The sequence below is a fragment of the Rattus norvegicus genome, chromosome 3 (assembly GCF_021556685.1).
Source record: "Rattus norvegicus strain SHRSP/BbbUtx chromosome 3, alternate assembly SHRSP_T2T, whole genome shotgun sequence".
Classification (NCBI taxonomy): Eukaryota; Metazoa; Chordata; class Mammalia; order Rodentia; family Muridae; genus Rattus; species Rattus norvegicus.
In genome coordinates this window covers 59,967,600-59,991,911 of record NC_141536.1, presented here as the reverse complement: position 1 = coordinate 59,991,911, position 24,312 = coordinate 59,967,600, and the positions used below count along the sequence as shown (strand labels likewise).

The 24,312-nt window shown below is 37.7% G+C and overlaps 1 protein-coding gene across 1 annotated transcript in view; it reads right to left on the bottom strand.

The window, feature by feature from the left end:
- Positions 1-24,312, bottom strand: part of Agps (alkylglycerone phosphate synthase) — a 98,056-nt gene that overhangs the window by 53,545 nt on the left and 20,199 nt on the right. The window contains 7 exon segments of the mRNA NM_053350.2: positions 5,212-5,320; positions 6,919-7,044; positions 12,009-12,089; positions 18,259-18,338; positions 19,983-20,054; positions 23,183-23,257; positions 23,823-23,943. Coding sequence (NP_445802.2) covers positions 5,212-5,320; positions 6,919-7,044; positions 12,009-12,089; positions 18,259-18,338; positions 19,983-20,054; positions 23,183-23,257; positions 23,823-23,943 — 664 coding nt within the window.

Genomic DNA, 24,312 nt, shown 5'->3' with positions numbered 1-24,312 from the left:
GTGAAAGAGTTGTTAAAACCCCAGAAGGGTTGCAACCCACAGGTTGAGAACGCTGTTATACACCTTTTAAAGACAATACTATAAAACAATACCTACCATTATAACAGACACTACTCTTGAACCTTCAGAGGACAAAGAGTAGAAACAATGGTCTGTGCAGGTCGATGGCTTGAATCATAGCAACAGACACAGGAGAACCAGAAAGATGAGGAACAAAAGCTCTAGGTGTAGACTTGCTCTCCTTTCTTCCAGCAGCTTCATTATAAGTCATACAACCACATAAAGTAATAGCTTTATGTGTTACATAGGTAGGGTAGGTTATATAGGTGACATCTGTAACAATGTAACATTATGGAAAGCTTAAAGGCTAGAGCTAGGAGCACTACCTCTGTGTTTTATGACTGCTTAAATAAGGTGTAGATTTAGAGCCATAGAGCAACCACTAAAAGAAAACTTAAACTCCTAGAGAAAAAAGTACTTGCTAAATGCAAAGACAAGCAAAAATGGATGGATTAAGAGATCCAACTGTGGCAGTGACATTAAATATCAACGTACTGAGCAACTAAAAGACTGTCTAAATCAGCAGCTCTCAACCTGTGGGCAGCAACCCTTTTGGGGGTTAACAACTCTTTCACAGGTGTCACCTAAGATAATTAGAAAACACATATATTTTCATTATGATTCATAACAGTAGCAAAATTATGGTTATAAGTAGCAATGAAAATAATTGTATGGGGGGATCTATATTAAAGGGTTGCAGCATTGTGAAGGCTAAGAACCACTGTTCCAAATAATTGAAATGTACTGTCACTGCAAGAGACACACTTTCAAATACACCTAGACTCAAATATGGTGAAGGTGTATCATGCAAACACAGTACTGATACCAGACAAAACAGACTTTAAACAGAGTGTTATAACACAGAGAGGAACACTTTGAAATGATAAATTATGGGGAAGAAACACAATTATTAAAAGATGGTGCTGATAGCAGGAAGTGAACATATATGACAGAAACTGATACAAATGAAATGAATAATGAATACTTGGAGATTTCAATACCCCACTTTTAATATGACTTAAGAACTAAGCAAAGGGAAGACTGAACAATGATTTAATTGAATTTGACCTCATTCATAGACTAAAACATATCATTCAGCAATAGCAGAACATAAATTCATTTCAGGTACACACACAGTATTCTTCAGGACAGACCGTAAACTAGGCGATACAACAAACTTGAATAGATTTCCAAAGACTTCGATAATATAAAAGATGTGCCTATTATGGTAGGATATAAAATATCCCCTCAAAGGAGATACGTTTAAACCCCTGGTCTGTTGAGGTGCTTGCTGTTTTAGGAGTCTATGGAACCTTTAGATAAGTCTGTACTGGAAGCCTCCACTGTCACTGGAGGACTGGCAGTGAGAGTTGTAGAATGACCCTACTTCTACCCAAGCCTTCTACTTCTTGGTCTATGGCAATATGATCAAAAAGTCCCATGTTCGTGGCACCAGGACTTTAAGACATTGCCATCATACCATCCCTGCCATAACCCCTCCCCAGCCTGTGACCAATACAAATAAATAGTTCCTCCCACAAGTAGCTTTGTGCCTGGTATATAGTCAAGTTGCTAGAAAAGTCACTAAGGCAGCAAACTGGTGTCAGGAATAGGGTTTAGGGATAATAAACTTAACCGTATGGTTTTCAGGCAAGCGTTAGGATATGGTTTGTGAGAAGACTATGGAAGAGTGGGAAGCAGCACTCTAGAATGCCATAAACAGAACTTCATAGATGGTTCTCGTAAGGGTTTGGAAGACCAGAGGGTGATAAAATCATGCCCTGTAAAGGCTAGATTCATGAGATTTCAAAGGGAAACAACTATGTTCTAGTAGCCTCACTTAAGATATACTCCCCATCAACGTCTCCTTCCTGGACTCTGGCTCTCACAGAGACTTCAAGTTAAACAAACAAAATAAATATGACATGAGCTTGGGTTTAATTTCTTTATTTTATATGGAATTGCAAGGGATTCAGAAGTCAAAAAAAAAAAAACAGAAAAGGGAACTCATACATCTTAATTTAAAAATATGTGCCTGTGATATACATTGAAGATGATTCCCTCTCTCCCAGAATCAATCAATATCCATTACTTCAGTTGCAAGGGCTAGGGCAATACTAGATTGCTGACAGGTAGCAATAGTGCTGCTGTGAGCTCATGACTGCAATGGCTGCGTCGTGGCTAGAAGATGGCATTACAGCATTCTTCCAATCAGGATTCCTACATTTTCTTTTATTAAATTTGTTCTTTGACAATTTCACAAATGTATATAATGCAAATGATTACTCTCTTGGCTCTCTTATCTGGTTTTTAAAAAGCGGAACTTAGAAAAATGGAGATTCAAAAGGAAAATCTAAGAGACAGGTGGTTTCAATCTTGAAAACTATCAAACATTTAAGGGGCAAATGCCAATTCATCACAAATTCTCAAAAATAACTTATTTTGGGAAGTGACTATTACATTATTCTAATACCATCAGACAAAAAAAATACTAAGAATGGTGTAACATAGGGTCTAACTTCATCACAAAAATAATGATAGGTATGAAAAGTATCTTATGAAAGTAATCAGTATATAATCCAAGCAGACTTCACTATAGAAAGTAACATTATATAATTTATTTGGGATTGTTGGTCACAGAAGTCTCAAAGACCTCCAAAATAACACAAGTTCTTTACAGCCCTTTTGTTGCCCACTAGAAGACTCTATTGCTAAAGATACCACACACCTCAGTTGCAAGATATAGAGCCATCAAGTTGGAACTATAAGTGCTGTAAGAAAAAGCATCAACAGTCTACTGTAGCTGTGACCCCTATGAATGACAAAAACAACCTATCAGGAAAAATATACTCACCTGTGGAATCACTCCGTAAGACGAAACCCATGCTATTGAGTACTAAAAAGCAAATATTTTCATGAACAAATAAAGCCTCATATAAATTGAAATATATTCTCAGGTAACTCCATCATTAAGAGAAACATTGTCAATAAGAGTTACTGGGGATATAGGGATTGGTCATTGGTTAAGAGCATTGGCTGTTCATCCAGAGGACCTAGGTTTGAGTCCCAACACTCACATGGGGCTCACGATCCCAGGAAGCAAAATACCTTCTTCTGGCCTCCACAGGTATTGCACATACATGGTGAACAGAAATACATGCAAAGACACATACACATAAAATTAAAAATAAAGGGGAACAAAAAGAATGGTGTCACCTGATTCTGAATCTGTCCTCTCCCTTTCCTCCCTGTACAAGGCCTATGACTTCAATATTAGAAGAAAAAAATTATATAAATAAAACAAAATGCCCTACAAGCTTCAAATTACCTCAAAGCAAAGATAAAAAGAAAAGCTTCCCTTTGACCTACCACAGTTCTCAACACTAAAGGATTTTAAGTGTGAAAAGGAGTGAAAGGATGCTTAAGCAATCTATCACACAAGGAGTTAAAGGCAGTGGGTACAGTGGCTAACACCTGTAATCCCAGCATTTGGAAAACTGAGTCAAGAGGATTATAAATTTAAGAGCAATCAGAGACACACGGTAAGTGCCAAGCCAGCCTAGGCTGAAGAGTAAGACCCTCCAAAAGCAAACAATCAAAAAGAGAAAGGTAGAGCCACTAAGGACAAGAAAATACATACAAAATGATGCCTAGACCTTCGCACAACAAAATGCCGACGTACTATCTAAAACCATAATCCTATACAGACCCTATAGAGGACCACATATCTATAAGGAAATCTGAAAAAGATGAGAAGCAAGTCAGGCATGGTAGTACATGCCTTTAATCCCAGCACTCAGGAGACAGAGGCAGGTAGATCTCTGGGCTTGAGGCCAGACTGGTCTTCATATAAGTTCTAGGACAATCAGAGCTACATAATAGAGACCTTGTCTCAAAAAAATAAAAAATTACAAAGAAGAAAATGGTAAGAATCAAGAAGAGCAGTACTGATGAAGCCAGGGAGTGTGTGCACAAATGCATTCACCAAACAAAGCAAAGGTATTCGCCTAAACCTACCCACACCCGTCTACCCACAATCTATCTCTACATACCAGACACACCTACACACATAAACCTAATCAATCCCCACAGCTACTACCACTACCATCACAAATAACTAATCTATCATCAAATGCATGATATGATCTCTACCATGTCATTAACAGACACTGTTGTTTGTTCTTTCTTTGTTGTTACTGACAAAGATCAGAACTGATTGATAGGTTATTTCTCCACCAATGAAATGAGCCAATTCAAGCTGGGCTAGAATATATTAAAGGCACTAACCCCAAGAAAGGAGGCAGGGAAGTCACCATGGGAAGAAGGGAGAAAAGAGAAAGGGCACATGTGCAAAGGAGAGACGGGGGGGGGGGGGGGGGGATAACAAAGAAACCAAAATGTCTGGATTATATAGAGAAGAGCCTCTGGGCTGAAAAGTTCAAGGTTGGGGCCAGGGTATGCCAGGTAGGGAATAGTGGATGCCGGGAGAACCTGGAGGCCAGGTCTGCTTTGACATGTAAAATATGCACCCCAGTCCCTTGTCACAGGTCCTAAAACAAACACCAAGGCATGTGCTTACTCAACGGCTTGCAAAACAGAAGGAATTGTACATTTGGAGATCTACACTAGTCTATACAACATTAGCAAGCAAGCAATGGCTATCCCTTACAAAATAAAAGTTTAAATGACAAACTGAAGTTTAAAAGATATGTGAATAAATGGAATTTAAAAAGTTTCTAAATTACCCAACACTATGTAACAAAACACATAATTATAGGAAACCAAGAAAGAAAATGTTCTGTCAGCCTTTCTCCTAATAACTGTGACAGGGTTAAACTGTAATACACAACGTTAAAATATTTAAGCCCTAATCACTAAAAATTTTCTTAGGATTCACTAAACATTTTGAAAACAATAAAATAAAAAAATCACACCTTGAAATATAAAAGACTAAAGTGTAGAAGGAAACCGAGTAAGTTGTTTTCATTATAAAAGCTTTATGAAGTATGACAAAAAATAGTAAGTCATAAAAACTCATTACTCTTTAAATATATTAAGCATACCATTCTTTCAAGTGTGTGGTATCACTGACTCTCACAAAATGAAATCATTAACTCCATATTTCCCTAACAACTTCATAAGTACACCAACCTTCAGAGCCCATGATGAAGTGATGGATATCAGGCCCCGTTGACATCCGAGGGCCTTGGGAGCTTTTCTCTATTACACCTCTAGGTGTTACCATTTTCATGTGAACCACCTGTTCAATACAATGCACAATGTAAATTCCACACATCTGTTAGATCTATGTTTGTACTTGCACACACTCACTTATAATAAAGTATACCTTTATAGTAAAACACTACTGGTTAAATAGTGAGCTAAGCCATAAGTTGTGATGACCTTCAGAATTCTCACACTGTTTAGAGATTTGTACACTGAGGATAAATATAATGATGTTGACATTTTTTCCAACAGTTAGATACCATGACTTAACTGTACTTGTAAGTGTATACTTTTATTAAAAGATTAAGACTTAGAAACTTTTTGTGAGTTCTACTGTGGCCACAAAAACTAAGATACCAGACTTATTAGCATTTTCATAAAAGCAATGTAAATTATGAGCTTCAAAGGACACGCTACAAAGAAATGTAAAAACAAAACATGCTACATAATAGCTCATGCAGTAAGCCTGTTAGCTGTATGCAGAATCTTTGTCCCTTAAAATCTTTAGAAAAAAAAGTAAACTAAATTATACACTGCAGTGGTCTATCAAGTACTTGCTTGACTTATTAAGCTCTTAATAATCTACAACTCAAAATTAGTTTTCTCTACAACTGGATTTAGTTTTAATAAATAAAAAACACTGTAGTTTTTATGTTTCTTAAACAGAATAGCAGAATAGCAAGCATTTTGAAAGAGTTCATGTAAAATACTGGATACTGGTAAATGCTACTATCATGAAATTTATCTGATATTCCTATCAACAGAAGTATTAATAAAAACCCTGAGAAAAGCAAAACAAGAACAATGTTAGGAATATTACTTCAATTAAACAGCCTCATAGATTCTTCTAAAGTACTAACAACTACCAGCATGGTGTTGCCTGCCTATAACCCCAGCAAATGAAATGAAAATAGGAAAACTGCAAGTTCAAGGCCAGCCTGGGCTAAGTAAGTAGCAAGACCATGTAGGAAAATGTCAAGTTAAATAAATATTATCAAAATACTGAAGATTAAAAAAAAAAAAATCATGAAGAACCTACTATCCACCAGATTGGTGAAAATTTCTTTAAATGTTCTTTAATCATATAATAGTTCTAATATACTTATTGTATTTTCAGAAAAGAAAAATGAAGACAGGAAAAGTAAACAAATGCAACAAATGTCACCCAGTATCTAATAAGCGGCCCAGTCACAGCACTGCCGTGCTCCCAGAAGACTGGCACATGTTCAACATGACTGCTTATGTAACTACTCAACAGAGCCTCTTCACTGTACAGAGAAAAAGAGTACCTCCAGAACAAGCAAATGTAAAACCTCCTACAGCAAGAATAACAATGATATCACCCAAAAAAAGACTAAATTCTTGATAAATTTGTAAAATAATTCTTTGAATATTTTAAATTAGATACTATAATGTCTACAACCATTAAATGAGTCACTTTTAAAAGAGTATCCTTAAATATGAACACAGTCATATTTTTAATTGCTTCTACTATACGCAATCAGTATTACTATAATAAAAAATATATATCTTGAAGATATTCCCCATCCAACCCTTAATTTTACAGGCTTTAAATACATTACCCTAGTTCCTAAACACTACTCATTAGACAGTAACTAGGAACAAGTTTACCAGGTCCTCAATATTGCCGTAGACATTCTTCTTCATGCCTGATGCTCGAGTAGATATCCATCCTCCCACAGTGCTGAATTCTAGGGAGTCCGGTTCATGACCTGTACAATAACCACTTTCTTTAAGCTGCAAAGCAAAAATTTTAAATTTTACCGGCAAAGTTGGTCCCATTTCACACAGCACTCAACACATTATATTCAATTCCTTCTATTAGTTTCTAGTATTTTTGACAAATTAAAACCTGTAAAGAAAACTTTTTTCGCCTAGTGCAAAACTTTGATAAAACTGAAAAGGTGTGGGACAAAAACCATTACTCTTCACATCATTTTGTTTTTAAGCCAGTTGACTCGTCCTTGTGCCCTGACCCCTTGAAGAGACATGCTAAATATTTCCGGAGATCAGATTATGCTTAAACAACTGCCAAATTCACCTGACACTTTCAGTAAACAAAACACTTCATCTCTCATTCTCCTCTGCCCTCCAGAAAATCTGAGCAAATCGCCTGGACTAATTCTCCCAAGGAGTCATGTGTTTTAATGTACAGCCATCTGGCCATGCTTCCCCAATGCAATACCATCATTTACTTGTGATGTGGACCAAGCATTCCTGTGCATTAAACAGTCACTTGTTTCTCATTTTTCTACATTAGCTTGGCTTCACCATCTGTACAGCACCTGAGGTTGAATGGATGCCCTTTACTGCAACAACACCAAAGCCATTCCACCGGAATCATTTTAGAGTCTCGGTCATCTCCTGTCAAATGGTACAGACACTGCCATCTGCACCCTCACTGTTGCCTGCACTCAGGTCCATCAATCTGTGTTGACATCTGATAGTCACCCAGTGCAGCAAATGCTCTTATTTCTCAAGTAAGCCCTGCAGAGATGTGGAGTACGTCAGCGATGTTCATACCTAGGGATCATCAAACCGAAGTATGGCCTGAAATCCACAAACTATAAATTGTTAGATTCACATGCTATCAATGCAAATTATATTTTCTAATTTTGCTTCTAGAAAGACAGATTTGAAAGAACATCAACTGTTACTTTTTTCACTAAATATTCAATATATTAAGAGGTTAGTAAGCAATCACAAATAAGTAAGATTAAAATAAAAATTATCAATGTATTAGATGTCTTCCTTAGCTCCATCTTCAATCTATATTGACATTATTTTCTCAATTTTATTATATTAGAAAAAATATAATAAATCCCTAAGATATGTTAGCAACTAAGTTGGGATTTGTCTTGTCACCCTGATAGTATTGGTGCTTCAGGAATATTCAGTGTCAAATTGTACACTTTAAATGACAGCAAGTTATTCTATGACACATATACCTTACTGAAAAAGTATTAGAAAAATAAAACAAAAAAATATGACTCATAATTCGAAAAACTTACTGGCTTGCTCATCATGGCTTGCTCTTATAGACCCCAGGTCCACCAGACTAGAGGTAGTACCATCTACGATGGGCTGGGCCCTCCCACCATCAGTCACCAATTAAGAAAATGACTATAGGCTTGCCTACAACCTGAGCTTATGGAGGCATTTTCTCAGTTGAAGGTCTCATCTCTCAAACCACTACAGCCTGTGTCAAGCTGACATTAAACCAGCCAGTATAGGTGGCCAGACTGCTATGACACTATTCCTAAAAATTTAATAAATATTTAAGTTGATGAAACCTCAGACTTAAAATTCTCCTCTAGTTTGAAATGACAGCAGTCTAACCCTATACAGTCTAATATCAGAGTTAGAAAATAAACTTATACAAAAGTGATCCATAGTGTGACTGAACATGTGACACATATTTACTATTTATAATTAGGATTTATCAATGTGCTGTGATAATTAAAGATTCTTGTAATGCTTATTCTCCCACAAGTTTAGCAGCCATGTTGGAAAGGGAGTTTATTGGAAGAACAGTTTCTGTGCATTGGGCCTTCGATATGGGATGTATAGAGTTACAGGCACGTAACACAGACGAGACGGGGGGTTACAAAATAATCAATATTTGAGAGACAACTGCAAATTTTATCCCCACAACTTCAGCTTTTATAATGCTGCATTTGCAATTCCTATCATACATACAAAGAAAGAAAGCAGCCAGGAGCTGGATATGGCCGTCTACCCTTCAGGAAAGATATCCGCATTGAGGATAAGTTTGGAAATCTTCAGTTATAAAAGGAATGAAGTTTAGTGTACCTGAGTGAAGTAAATGTTTGATAAAAAATTAATGCTGCTCTTCCAAAGGTCCTGAGTTCAATTCCCAGCAACCACATGGTGGCTCACAACTATTTGTAATGAGATCCAATGCCTTCTTCTGGTGTGTCTGCTACAATGTACTTATAGTAAATAAATAAATAAATAAATAAATAAATAAATAAATAAATCTTTTTAAAAAAATAAATGAATGGAAATGAAGTTTTAAATGTGTTAGTTACATTATTAATGTACTTCACTGTAGAAAAACCTTGAGAGGTACTATTATTACCATTTCTCACTGTGGCACAGAAGCACCCGTGCCTGCAGTGGCTGCTGCAACAGATGCATTTGAAGCAAAGAGGTTAGTAACCTGCCTGAGTTCACATGAATAAGATCTATACTTATAGGAAGAGCTAGTAGCTACTTGAAACAAAAACAAAACAAGAAACTATGAAATTATTAATGATGCGATCTCTGGGAAGAAAAAAATTATGCTCATATATCCTCGGATTACTAAACAAAAGAGTTGCCAAAGATGTGATAAAGAAATCCTAAAATCCGTAACCGGCATGTTAGTGACATGCCTTAACATTTAAGCATTCTAAACTCCAATGTAATTCATAAGTTAAAGAAACTAAGATCTGCTGCGCAGCTCGTGTTTGCGTCATTTTAAACCTTCTCTGAGGAATGAACAGGGCACTTTAAGCTGGTTGTCTCATCTGAGTTATAAACTAAATGACACAGGAGTTTAAGGAGACAGCTTCCAGCCAACAGCAGCCACTGCAGGCTTGGGTGCTTCTGTGCCGCAGTGAGAGAAACTCACTAGCAGGTAAAATCTCAGAAGCACTTCCTGGAAGAAATGCCACTTAAATTCCAAGGAGATATGTTCCTTGAATTTTATTTCTAACCTTTAAAAAAAAAAAAAAGGAGGATGCAGAGGAGTCCTGAGCCAGAGGAGTGAGCCGAGAGAACATGGTGGCAGATGTTAAGATTCCTCTCTGCACATATTACAGGTTGTTATGACTATTCTTAAGGGATGGGTGTGACAAGATTTTGTGTTGTCTAGATGGACAAATTAGATCTTATCAATTGGCTCAGGAAAAGAAAAAAAAGAAGGAAAAACTTGGAAAGGTTAAAACACTGCATCAAATGCTATAATAAAGGATGTAAAACTGGAAGCCCAAAAGGCCATTCTTTGTTATTAAAGAAAATAGCTGTCGATAATGTCTCTTCCTTTTAGATGTCTTTCATTAACTATTATCAAAGTTCGAACAAGTCTTTACCTTCACTATCTAAAGTCTTGACCTGTGTGAAGAGTTCTGACAGCACTTAACACGGCTGCTCCGTTTTCAGCAGGGGTGACGCCGTGCGACCGAGGGTGGGCAGCGCCCGAGGGTGGGCAGCGCCCGAGGGTGGGCAGCCTCAGCTGGGCAGCTGTCTGCATTTGCTGTCTGCTACCTCTTCCATGTGTAATCTCACAAAAACCACTCATAAGTGACTTTTAATATTTCAAAAATCTTTCTCAGTATTGTAAGAAATTTTTCAAGAATCAGTGACAAGTAGGAACTTTAATTATCTCAAAAAATAGGGAAAAAAATAAAAATACAATCAATAAGACCACACACTGTCTGTGTCTCGATAAAGGTTCAGGGAAAAACTGCTCTGTAATCCAGTTTGAACACAAAGTGACTGGTGTGTCAACCAACAAATCACAATTCCTAATTTTTTATTATAAAAGCTAGACTACAACCACTGTGACCATAGTTGGGGGAGTTTAAAATCAATTTTTAAATTTTTTTTAGATTCTTATTTTTATATGTATGGGTGTTTTGTCTGAAGGTATGTCTGTACATCACATGCATCATGTATGTCTGTACACCACATGTATGCAGTGCCTATGGAGGCCAGAAAAGGGTGATGGATCCACTGGAACTGAAGCCACAGAGGGCTGTGAGCTGCCACAGGACTGCTGACAACTACACCCAGAATCTCTGGAATACCAATGCTCTAAAACTCTGAACCATCTCTCCAACCCCCAAGAATCAATTCACTTTAACAAGTGCTTGCTTAGAATCCACAAACAAAATTTAAACACTTCTTAAGTACTGAGAAAGAGTAGATGGGCTGGAGAGATGGCTCAGTGGTTAAGAGCACTGACTGCTCTTCCTGAGGTCCTGAGTTCAATTCCCAGCAACCACATGGTGGCTCACAACCATCTGTAATGGGATCTGATGCCCTCTTCTGGCCTACAGGTGCATACATGCAGGCAGAAAGCTGTATGATGTATACATGATAAATAAATAAATGTCAAAAAAAAATGGTAAAAAAAAAAAGAGAAAGAGTAGAAAGAGTAAAGGTTCCTAAAGGAATGCTGCCCTTAAAGCTCCTGCACACACTCCTTCCTCACGGCTGTGATCTTCACCTGGACCCCTCTCTCTCTCCTAACTCTGCCTCACTCTCGAGTCTCATTTTCTTATTAATTGTTAATATTATTATGCCAAATAATGTATTTTATTATGGCATTTTTCATACATGATTTGTTCTTATTCATTCCCTTCTAGTGAAGTCTCATTTTAAATGCCAAACTTCTATGATATATAATTGTCCAAGTTCTTCCCACCTGGCCCCTTTTGATGACACAAACAAGCTAAATTTAGTCTTACTTACCCTGAATCACCCACTGTCTATTTCTCCAACTTTCTATCCCAATATAAGGCCCTTGAGGGTAGGGGACAGTATCTCATTCACTACTGTACTCTCAGTTCTAGTTCAATCTACAACAAAACCTGAGCAAATTCACTGAGTTAACAACGTGTTGTTGACAAGTAGTTCCTTCAGACACAGAATATACCACCGCTTGGGAAAGGTTAATTAAAGAGATAACATACCTGTCTTTCCAAATCTTGTCCTGTTATCCCAGCCTCTACGTGAGCTGTCAGATTGTTCTCATCAACCCAGAGAATCCGGTTCTGTTACAAAGGAAAATAAGTCTCAATCCTTTGAGCCCTAGTGTTTTCTTAGGAAATACCTAAGTTCCAGAATCAAAGCTTCGTAACAAGATAGTAATCAGAAGGAAGGAAAATAAACCCCCTTACTCTGTACTGTGCCATTGCAACAAGAACAGTACCTTGTGCATGCACTGGATAGAAACATACACTCATCTTTATGCTGACATTAAACTAAATGCCACTGCTTAGCTATCTAGTAACTATCTAGTCTTAGTGAGTCCTCATTGATAAAATGTAGACACTAGTGATATATAATAACAGCGTTGCTAAAGGAAGAAATAAGATATTCTACAAAGAAAACAGTATATAGGAAACATCTATTTGCACTATTATTTTTTTTATGATGAAATATTTTTTTTATTAACTTGAGTATTTCTTATTTACATTTTGAATGTTATTCCCTTTTCCGGTTTCTGGGCAAACATCCCACTAACCCCTCCCCCTCCCCTTCTTTATGGGTGTTCCCCTCCCCACCCTCCCTATTTGTACTATTATTAACATAACAATCATATCTAAAACTCAAAAAAAGAACAAAAAAATACCTACTAAGACATTTAAATATAATTCATGGTATCTCTGCACTTAAAAAAAAAAAAATCCGGGGCTGGAGAGATGGCTCAGCGGTTAAGAGCACCCGACTGCTCTTCCAGAGGTCCTGAGTTCAATTCCCAGCAACCACATGGTGGCTCACAACCATCTGTAATGGGATCTGATGCCCTCTTCTGGTGTGTCTGAAGACAGCTACAGTGTACTTATATATAATAAATAAATAAATCTTTAAAAAAAAAAGTCCCAAGGAAAAAAACAGAAACATGCGTAGAAAATAATACAAATTCCTGCCTCATGCTCTAAAAAAGGAACTGCGCCAAGATGGTGACTCACACCTCCATTTCCAGAGATCTAGCCAGGAGGATTAGGAGTTCAAGGTCATCCTCAACTACCCAGTAAGCTTCCTGTCAGCGAGGGCAACACAAGACCTGTCCCTATCTCAAAGGAACTGGAAGGGGGACTGGATACTCTCTGGAATAACTGCACTTAATAAATGACTGTCAATAAAATGTTTTCTGGCATTTTTTTTTAAATTTGTTTATTTATTTTATGAGGGCATCAGATCTCATTACAGATGGTTGTGAGCCACCATGTGGTTGCTGGGATTTGAACTCAGGACCTCTGGAAGAGCAGTCAGTGCTCTTAACCACTGAGCCATCTCTCCAGCCCTCTGGCATTTTTAGTTAACCATACTCATACACATACTACATATGTGTATCTTCTTTTGAATACCAAGGAAGTTTTATTTGTAGGTTTGGCATATTCCATCTTAATAATAATATAAGCTCAGTAAATAATGAAAGGGAAAAACACAACAAACAATACAAAAATAGTAGACTACCTAAATTCTAAAATACAAAATTCTAAAATTTAACACATATAAATAATTGCTTTATAGAGCTATAGTAAGCAATAATATATAAGTTAATATATTTTGCTTTACATTTGACAAAGTACAACACTCCCTCTTGTTAAAAGTATTGGAAAGATCAGGAATTCAAAGCCCATACCTAAACATAATAAAATCAATTTGCTGCAAACCAACAGTCAATATCAAATTAAATGGAGAGATACTTGAAGCAATCCCAATAAAATTGGGGACAAGACAAGGATGCCCACTCTCCCCATATCTATTCAATATAGTACTTGAAGTGCTAGCTAGAACAATAAGACAAGAAGAGATCAAGGGGATACAAACTGGCAAAGAAAATACAAAGATTTCACTGTCTGCAGATGACATGATAGTATACATAAGCAACCCCAAAAATTCTACCAGAGAACTCCTACAGCTGATAAACAACTTCAGCAAAGTGGCTGGATATAAAATTAACTCAAATAACTTAGTAGCCTTCCTTAATACAAATGCTAAACAGGCTGAGAAAGAAACTAGGGAAACACTTCCCTTCACAATAGCCACAAATACTATAAAATACCTTGGGGTAACTCTAACCCAAGTGAAAAAGCTGTATGACAATAACTTCAAGCCTCTCAAGAAAGAAATCGAAGATCTCAGAAAATGGAAGAGATCTTCCATGCTCATAGATTGGCAGAATCCACATAGTAAAAATGGTCATCCTACCAAAGGCAATCTACAGATACAATGCAATCCCCATCAAAATCCTAACAATTCTTCAAAGACCTGAAAAAGCAATTCTTGAAAGGCAAAAAAAAAACAAAAAAAAAAACAAAAAAAAAAACAGAATAGTGAAAACAATTCTTAACAATAAAAGAACTAACTTCAGGGGAAATCACCATCCCTTACCTCAACATCTACTACAGAGCAACAGTGATAAAAACTGCATGGTATTGGTACAGAGACAGACAGGTTGACCAATAGAATAGAATTGAAGACCCAGAAAAAACTTACACTTACACACACTTGATCTTTGACAAAGAAGGCAAAAATATACAATGGGGAAAAAAACATCTTCAATAAATGGTGCTGGTCTAACTGGCTGTCTGTATGGAGAAAAATGAAAATAGACCCATATTTGTCACCTTGCACAAAGTTCAAGTCCAAGTGATCAAGGACGTCCTCATAAAACCAGATACACTCAATCTAATAGAAGAGAAAGTAGGAAAGAGCCTTGAACTCATTGGCACAGGGGGAAATTTCCTAAACAGAACTCCAATGGCTCAGGCTCTAAGATCAAGAATTGATAAATGGGACCTCATGAAACTGGAAAGCTTCTGTAAGGCCAAGGACATAGTCAATAAGACAAATCAGCAACCTAAGATTGGGAAAAAAATCTTCACTAGCCTCACATCTGATAGAGGGCTAATATCTAAAATATATGGAGAACTCAAGAACTAACCGCCAAAAAAAAACCAAACAACGCAATCAAAAAATGGGGTATAGAACTAAACTGAGAATTTACAACAGAGGAATCTTGAATGGCTGCGAAGCACCTAAAGAAATGTTTAAAGTCCTTATTTATCAGAGAAATGCAAGTCAAAACGACCCTAAGATTCTACCTCACACCAGTCAGAATGACTAAGGTGACAGCACATGTTGGCAAGGATATGGAGAAAGAGAAACACTCCTTCATTGCTAATGGGATTGCAAACTGGTACAACCACTCTGAAAATCAATTTGGAGGCTCCTTAGAAAATTGGAAATAGACCTACCCAAAGACCAACCACTCTTGGGAATATACCCAAAAGATGCCCCACCGTGCCACAAGAGCATGTGCTCCACCATGTTCATATCGTCCTTATCTGTGAGAGCCAGCAGCTGGAAACAACCCAGATGTCCCAGGACAGAAGAATGGATACAGAAAATGTGGTTCACTTACACAATGGAGTACTACTCAGCTATTAAGAACAAGGACATCCTGAGTTTTGCAGGCAAATGGATGGAACTAGAAAATATCAATCATCCTGAGTGAGGTGACTCAGGCCCAAAAGGACATGCATGGTATACACTCACTAATTAGTGGATATTAGCCAAAAACAAACAACAACAAAAAATGTACGGAATACCCAAGACACAGTCCATAGAACTCAAAAAGGTCCACAAGCAAAGGGCCCAAGTAAGGATGCTTCAATCCCACTTGGGACGGAGAAGAAAGCAACCACAAAGGGGAAGGGACCTGGGAAAGAAAGGGAGGGGGAGCATGATCTGGTATTGGGTGGGAGAAAAGGACTGAAGCCCTGAGAGTCAGCAGAAAGAATGGAAAGAGGTAACCTGGGAGGTAGGAGGTTGGGGGAACCTTCCAGAATGTATCAGAGACCTGAAAGGTAAGAGACTCTCAGGACTCTAGGGGGAACCCTAGATGAAATGTCCTACAGTGGGGAGAGGGAACTCGTAGAGCCTACTTCCATCAGAAAGACAGGGCATCAAGTGAGGGATGGGTTTGCTATCCCACAGTCAAAACTCTGACCCATAATTGTTCCTGTCTGAAAGAACTGCAGGGATGGAAATGGAGAAGAGCCTGAGGAAAAGAAGGTCCAGGAACAGGCCCAAAGTGGGATCCAGCTCAAGGGGAGTCCACAAGGCCTGACACTATGGAGCACTCATAAAAGGGACCTCCATGACTGCTCTACGAAAAACCCAACAAGCAGCTGAAAAAGTCAGATATGTGCACCCAACCAAGGAACAGAAGCGGCTGACCTCTGTGGCTGAATTAGGGAAAAGCTATAGGAAACTGAGAAGGAAGGCGACCATGTAAGAGGACCAGCAGTCTCGATTAACCCAGACGCCCAAGATCTCTCAGACACTGGATCACTAATCAGGCAGCATACACCAGCTGATAGGAGGCCCACAAAACACAATACAGCAGAGTCTGAGTTCAGTCAGAGAAGATGCACCTAACCCTTAAGAGACTGGAGGCCCACAGAGAGTTTAGAGGTCTGTGGGCTGGGTGGGGTGAGGACATCCTCATGGAGAAAGGGGGGGGCAGGGAAGAGGTATGGGATGTGGAATAGTCAAAGGGTAGACCAGGATGGGAATAAAATCTGGAGTGTAAAAATAAACAAACAAACAATATATTTTGCTTTAATATATAAAACTTAATTACACTACAAGACAATAGCAATTTCAACATAACTAAAATACATTCAAGCTTTGGGTCTTATAGCAGCTAAAATAACAGTACTTAACTGCAGAATAAAAGACAAAGAATTTCATAATTTGATGGAATCTACATACACCGTATTCATCAATCGACTGCCTCTTGAGGTAACTACATACCTGCTCTAACATATGTCCTGCACCCACTGAGGTTGAAATATCTTTTTTGGTAGAAAAACCTAATGAAAATATATACCTATGCTACATTCAGAACGCAATACACAGCTCAAGACAACAGAAAAACAGGGGATGAGGGTGTAGCTCAGTCTGTGAGTGCTTGCCTACTGCATGAAGCTAAGTTCAGCCTCCAGTACAGCACAGAACTAGGCATGCTGGCACACACCTCTATGTCAGTGCTTGGGAAGTAGAGACAGCAAAGTCAGGAGGAGTTCAAGGTTATCTCTGGCACCACAAAGGATACATGAACATGTATCAAAATGATAAGCCCAAAGCATACACAATTTGATGTGCTGATTTTAAATAAAATTAAATACATTTTAAAGAACACATTGCCATATCTAGCTATAAGATAAGCTTTCTGTGGAGGAGAGGGAAGCACAGAGAAAGGGAAGGAGGGGAGGCAAGAGGAAAGAAGAAATCTACTAGATTATATATATATATATCTCCAGGGCCTGGAAGAATAGTTAAATGACACCAAGGAAGAGCAGTAGATTAATTCAAACTATTCCATTCCATACTACAAATAATCTAATTTCCTCAAATCAGTAATGTTGGGAAAAACTAATGTACACTTCCAGATAGAAAGAGACCTAAAGAGAAATATCCAAAGTTAACAAGGTCCTTTTCTAGAGCTCCATTAGAACTAATCGACTAACAGAAAGTATAACTTTAAAAATAAGTGTAGACTATATAAATTAGCATAAGAAAATGACTTTGACTTGACAAGAGTGACAAAAATACAGTAGTTAAATGAAAAAAAGACCTTTCTAGAACAGAGAGAAAGAAGTTGGTACAAAGTAGAACATCAAGATTTGTTTTTGAAAGTTCTAGAAAGTCAAAGAGAGCAATGTAATGAAGCATTCATAACCATTCACTCTGGGCAGAAGCACAGGTACCTCTTCCTTGCTGTTCAAACAAGATTCAAATTAAAAAACTCACACAAAGTTGCTACTTGGGCCTACTACTGATGTATGAAGGTAAAATTCCACCAAGGTTAAAACCTTAACATGAACAGCACTCACACTTTGTAAGAGCAAGCTCTTCTCCCTATCCACAGCAAATGTGCAAAAGAATCCCTTTAAGTCTGGGAGGCAAGTAAGTACACATTACTCAAATTCACATAACTAGGAATTATTTTTTATAATAACAGACATCAAGTTATCCACAGTCTCAAATTTGACAGTCGTCATGTGCTAACTTGGCACGACAGCACTGAGATCTGTACCTTAGAACAGGGAGCTTAGCTTCTGATACCCTCAACGTGCAGCTAAAATACAGTATTAAGAAAATGATGTTTTAAGCAGAAAGCATAATTAGAATATCACATACCATTTGTGAAGTATCCAAAGAAATTATTGTTCTTGTCTCATCTGCAGGGCACATCAGGCCATAGGATACACTCGTTCCCCCTGTCAAAACAGGAGACGAAAACGTCATGTTGAAATATTTTGCTGCTGCTACATTTCTGGAACAAATTCCTAGTACACAAAGCACAGATGGGCCTGCTGGCACTGACACCTATTTCCACTTTGCAAAAGCTAACACACTGAAAAGTAACTCGCCTTCATTTTGTGCTGAATGACAAACGCAGACTACTGTGGGACTGAAATCAGTGGTTCCATCCCTAGATGTGACACACTCATGGAAAGGCCTAGCAATTTGTACAACTCCCAAACATAATCATAGCAAAGATCTAAGCTAACAATCACCATGAAGAGGAAGCTTAAAAAAGACAAGTCCTGAACAACTAGAAGCACCATCAACTTCTTCCTACCATAATTACATGATTGTCTTTCTGTTAAAGTAACAGTCTTATGCAAAAAGCTTTAATAAATTAAAATAAAAATAACCCAAATGCCCAGATCATGGTATTAAAAAGCAAAGTTTTATATTCTTTAGTGAAATGTGATGGTAAAATAGGCTAAATAATATGTTGAAATATCTAAACAGTATACTATTTCCTCTTAACATAATTTGTCAAGGGATAAACGTCTTACTTAACAAAGAATACAATATTTTAAGTTTTTAACTACAATCATCCCATATCAATATAAAAATTTAATTGCTATTCCCATACAGTCTATGTGGAAAAGAAACCTCTGAGAGTCAACTTCCAGAAGAAGTAATCTGTACACATCAGCTTAATTTCACCAGGTAAGAATGCCAACTGCAAGTGCAGTACTTGCAATTGGAAACCACCACTTGCTTACAACATCATTTTCAATAAAAGAAAATTTCATAGTAAGTGGCACTGTGATGTCTTTGTCACTAACGAAAGGGGCAGTATCAGTTGGAAAGGGAGTCTGGGACCCCTAGAGTTGCTGAGGTCTAATTTCTATTCACCAATGCCAATACAAGTAAGTGAAGGTTGGGGGCTGGAGAGATGGCTCAGTGGTTAAGAGCACTGACTGCTCTTCCAGAGGTCCTGAGTTCAATGCCCAGCAACCACATGGTGGCTCACAACTATCTGTAATGGGATTGATGAGGCCCTCCTTCTTGTATGTCTGAAAAAAGCTACAATATACTCATAAATATAATGACTACATCTTTCTTAAAAAGTGAAGGTAATTTCCTTTGGCTTATTAAAATCATGCAGTCAACAACAACAAAAACTCAAGATCAACTTACTTTATGATTAAAAAATAACGCTAGCTTTGTGTAGTAAAAGGCCCTGACTAGCCATGACTGCACTAGTGAACTTGAATTCTAGTGTTCTACAATCATTCAGCTTCTCCAAAGGTGACATCAGGTGCCCTGAAAAACTAAAATGATCCCCACAGACTAAAAAGCTAATTACTAAATGAACATTTTCTTCTTTAGTATTAAAGGCCATCTTTACCTATGATCCATACAGAAAAAAAGACATGAATTTGAGGTAAACAACATCTCAAGCAGTTTAGTATTTACAACACAAATGATGACATAAACCAATGTTTTACAATTACTATATTATAATCACAAAAATGCTTGTTTTCAAGGGAATATAAATAAAATACAAATACTTTAAATAGGACAAATTTAATCATAATAAAATTGAAAAACACAATACGTACCACCAATTGGTATGATACAAAGGTTATATTTGCACGCTAGATTCACAATCTTAACTACATCATCATGACATGCTGTTGAAAGAGGAAACTGTATTAACTATAGGTACATAAATAAAATCTGCATATTATTACAAACTAAAAGTCAGTAAAGCTCTTAAACACCTAACTTTTCTTTATTTACTCATACCATGTTAAATGTTTGTAAACAAGATTCCTTTTAACTCTGTTTTTAACAATTCAAACTTAAGAAAAAGTATAAAAATATACTTCATGTCACAATCCCAAACATTAACATCTCATACAAGGAAGATCTAATTATCAAAACCAATCAAATAACATAGACAAAACACTCTACAGTCCTTCCTCTAATGTCCCACTAACATCCCTTTTTGGACTAGAGTCAAACCTGACATCACACACTGATTCCTTGACTTCCACATCAATGACACTTCTGAGGAACTTTAGGCAGTTATTCAAACAAAGCTCTTAGTTCGTTTCCCTAAAATTAAACAGGGACTGAACAGTCGGTAGGCATCTCACGGCAGTGGGGCTATGCCTTTCTTACTTAGCACAGTATAGCCAAAGACGTGTCTCATTTCTCGGAATCTTAACTTTGATCACTTGGTTAGGTAGGTACTATCAGCTAGGTAACCCTACTGGAAGGATGTTTTATCTCCTGTTTAAATAAATAGCAATATTCAAACTATGAAAACAGTATATTTCACATATTTTCACCCATTAATTTTAGCACTACTGTTTAATTCCAAAAAAAAAGAAAATTAGTAAAATCTAGTGCAGCACAAAAATCCCTTTCCTCTGTATATAACTAAAGCTATCTAAAGAACAAAGCTCTGAGGAAGACTTTTATGTCCATAAGGGTACTACTCCAGCTGCCCTTGGCACTAGGACATGAGGGGGTTTTAAAGAGGAAGCAACATGGCAGGGATTACTTAACATTGTATCACATGGAAGACAAAGTTTTGAGGTAACTAAAGGAAACTAAAAATTTGTAATATTAACTGCTAAGATTCTAAAAGAGAAAAAAGGGTATTAGGAAAAACAGACAAACTGATATTTATGTAAGCACATAACTTGTTTTACAAATGTTATAACTATCTCAGTTTGCATAAAGCTGTAAATACTTAGCCTTTGTATAGTTCCACTGTGGGACAGGGTGATTTGATGGGGATTAAACCTAAGACCTTGCATATGCTAAGCACATACTCTACCAAGAAAATGCAGGCTCACTGCAATTTTTAATCAAAATCTATTTTTAGTTTTCAGATTAAAATTTATAAAGCTTACTGTTAGTAGTGTAAAAGATAATGAATGTATGATGGTTAAGAAATGGCTCCATGAATATTAGCACTTGCTTTGCAATTCTAAGGGCCTAAGATCAAGTCCCCAGCACCTACATAAAAAGCCAGGCATGGATGCACACACCTGTAACTGTAGCACTGGGTGGATGGGAGGCAAAGGCAGATGGAGCCTAAGAGCGCAGCAGGCCTAGCAGAAATGTTAAGTTTCTGGTTCAATAAGAAACCTTCTCTTAAGGCAATAAGGAAAGAGAAAAAAAAAAAAAAAAAAACAACAAATAAACAAAAAACAAAAAAAATGGTCCTGCTTCTGCATGGAGGTATACAGGTACACATACACATACACACACACACACACACACACACACACACACACACACACAACACAGATACATGCATGTTTATGCACCATACATATATATACATGGGGGGTAGGGGGGAAGGGAGAGGGGGGAAGAGTGTCAGAGACAGACAAGCACACAGAGAAAAACAGAAATAGAGAAGACTAAGAATAATTTAAAAAAATACCACTATCTGTTAAAAAAAAAGTTAAGACAAAATGAATTCTATGAATGTTAACTTATTTAAGAGCCTTCTTTGACTGTGCTATCAGAAATCACCCCTTTATCCCACCACCCACCCTTTTATATGGTATCTTCTTTGTATTTCTCTGTAATGGTTAGCACAATCCAATATGTTATATACTTATTGGTACTCCCTCACTAAATCCCATTGCACTTGAGAACAGGGGTTTTCCTTCTTATGGTCAATACCTAGCTGAGGTGTTCATAATTTGGTCTGTAGCACACTGAAAATAATGCACAAATACTAACTACTTGCAGAATTTGCTTTGGGATTTGGCTTTTAAGATAGGCTGATTCTAAACTCACAGCATAGCCAAAGGTGACCTGGGGCTCCTGACCCTCCTGCCTCTGCCATCCAAGTGACAGGATTACAGAATTCATGACACCCAGCTCAAGTGAGATTAACTTCTTTTCTTAATTTTCAATTTTATTTTATGTGTATTGAGTGTTTTGCCTGTGTGTATGTCTATATAATGTGTGTATACAGGGCCCCCAGAAGCCAGAGAGATGTTTGATTTCCTGAAACTAGAGATAACAGCTGGTTGTAAACTGCCACATGGATGCTGGAATAGAGCCTGGGTCCCCTGGAAGAGCAGTCAGTGTTTTTAGGCATTGAGCCATCTCTCTAGCCTCAATTAAAATAATAATAATAATAATAATAATAATAATAATGTTAGTGGTAGTGGTGTTTGTGTGCATGGTAGGGAGTACATGTGTGAGGTCAGAGGACAGTTTTATGGAGTTGGTTCTCTTTCCACCTATATGTAGGTTTCAGGGACCAAATTCAAGGGGTTAAACTTGGGTTGTCAAGCTTACCAAGCAAGTCCCACTATCTTCTGAGGATTCTCAGTAGCATACGAAGTTAATTTTGCTAATAAAAATTTTGGGTTTTACACACATGCACAAGAGTGGAAGCATAGTTACATCAGTGCATTTAAACAAAAGACATCCACACTATGTGACAGTCACGATGGTAAAAGGTCCTGCCTGAAGGACAGACCTCCAATCAGGAAAGCTCCATATAATTAAAGTCCTTAAAGGCAACTACCATAAACTTCATAGATATTTATGCATACCTCCACTTGTGTGAAACTCTATCTCCACATCGGGAACTAAAATGACAATGCCTCAAAATGCACTGTTGCAAACTACAATGTTCTCTCAAAACTTGCTCTCATGCAAAGAAAAACTAAGTTTTAGTACCTTCATTTAATTCATATTAAAACTAAATAAATTCCTCAGAGAAATGGTAATAGAAACAAACTATACTAAAATAATATGAAGAGTTAAAACAACTTACTTGGCCATACAACTATATCAGGAATCCGCTCAAACATCCCTTCTCTGAGCAAAAATATCTCATGAAGACAATGACCTGTTTTGTTGTTTAAAAAGAAAAACACAAAACAATTTAACTTACAGGAAGCTTCTAAATAAAGACAGAAAACCAATGAAAGCAGCCCATGTGAGCAGCCCAGTATGAACAACACCTGCACAAGCAGTATAAAGTGAGCAGCCCCAGTGTTAGCCACACCAGTGTGAGCAGCCCCAGTGTGAGCAGTGTGAACACAAGCAATCCCTGGGTGACCAATACCAGTCTGAGTAACACCAGCATGAGCAGCCCCAGGATAAGTAGTTCCAGTGTGAGCATCCCAGGGTAAGCAGTTCCAGTGTGAGCAGTTCCAGAGTGAGCAGCCCCAGTGTGAACAGACCCAGTGTGAGCAGCCCCAGTGTGAGCAGCCCCAGGGTGAGCAGCCCCAGGGTGAGCAGCCCCAGTGTGAGCAGCCCCAGGGTGAGCAGCCCCAGTGTGAGCAGCCCCAGTGTGAGCAGCCCCAGGGTGAGCAGCCCCAGGGTAAGCAGCCCCAGTGTGAGCAGCCCCAGGGTAAGCAGCCCCAGTGTGAGCAGCCCCAGTGTGAGCAGCCCCAGGGTGAGCAGCCTACCGTGAGCTCTAAACACACGATCATCTGCGTCTTGTGAGTAGGAAATATGAGCTTCTTTAAGTTCCTGAAGGAAATCTTCATTCACAATAGAAGGAGGTGCTTCACTAGGATTTATGGATGGCTAAAATATAAAATTGATAACTTTGACTTATTTCTAAAAATAAATTTGATCCCCTCCCCTAGGAAAATGATTATAAGATATAGATATTTTTAACATTCAATATATGATGTATCAAGTACTAGATCCAACTTGGTAACAGAGGCAAAGTACAAATGATTTGGTTACTTATATCCCATGATATATATAACAGGGAGACTATGCTTCTTCTTTATTTCTGTGACTGGCCCCTTGTTACTAACAATAAAGACTGTAATCAACAATAGAGAAGACATGAAAATCTCAAACCTTCAGTCTGACTAGGTGTGCTTTACATTAAAAATTTTCACCTGTAGATTACCATTGCCTACTCCTCAATGACCATTTTAAAAT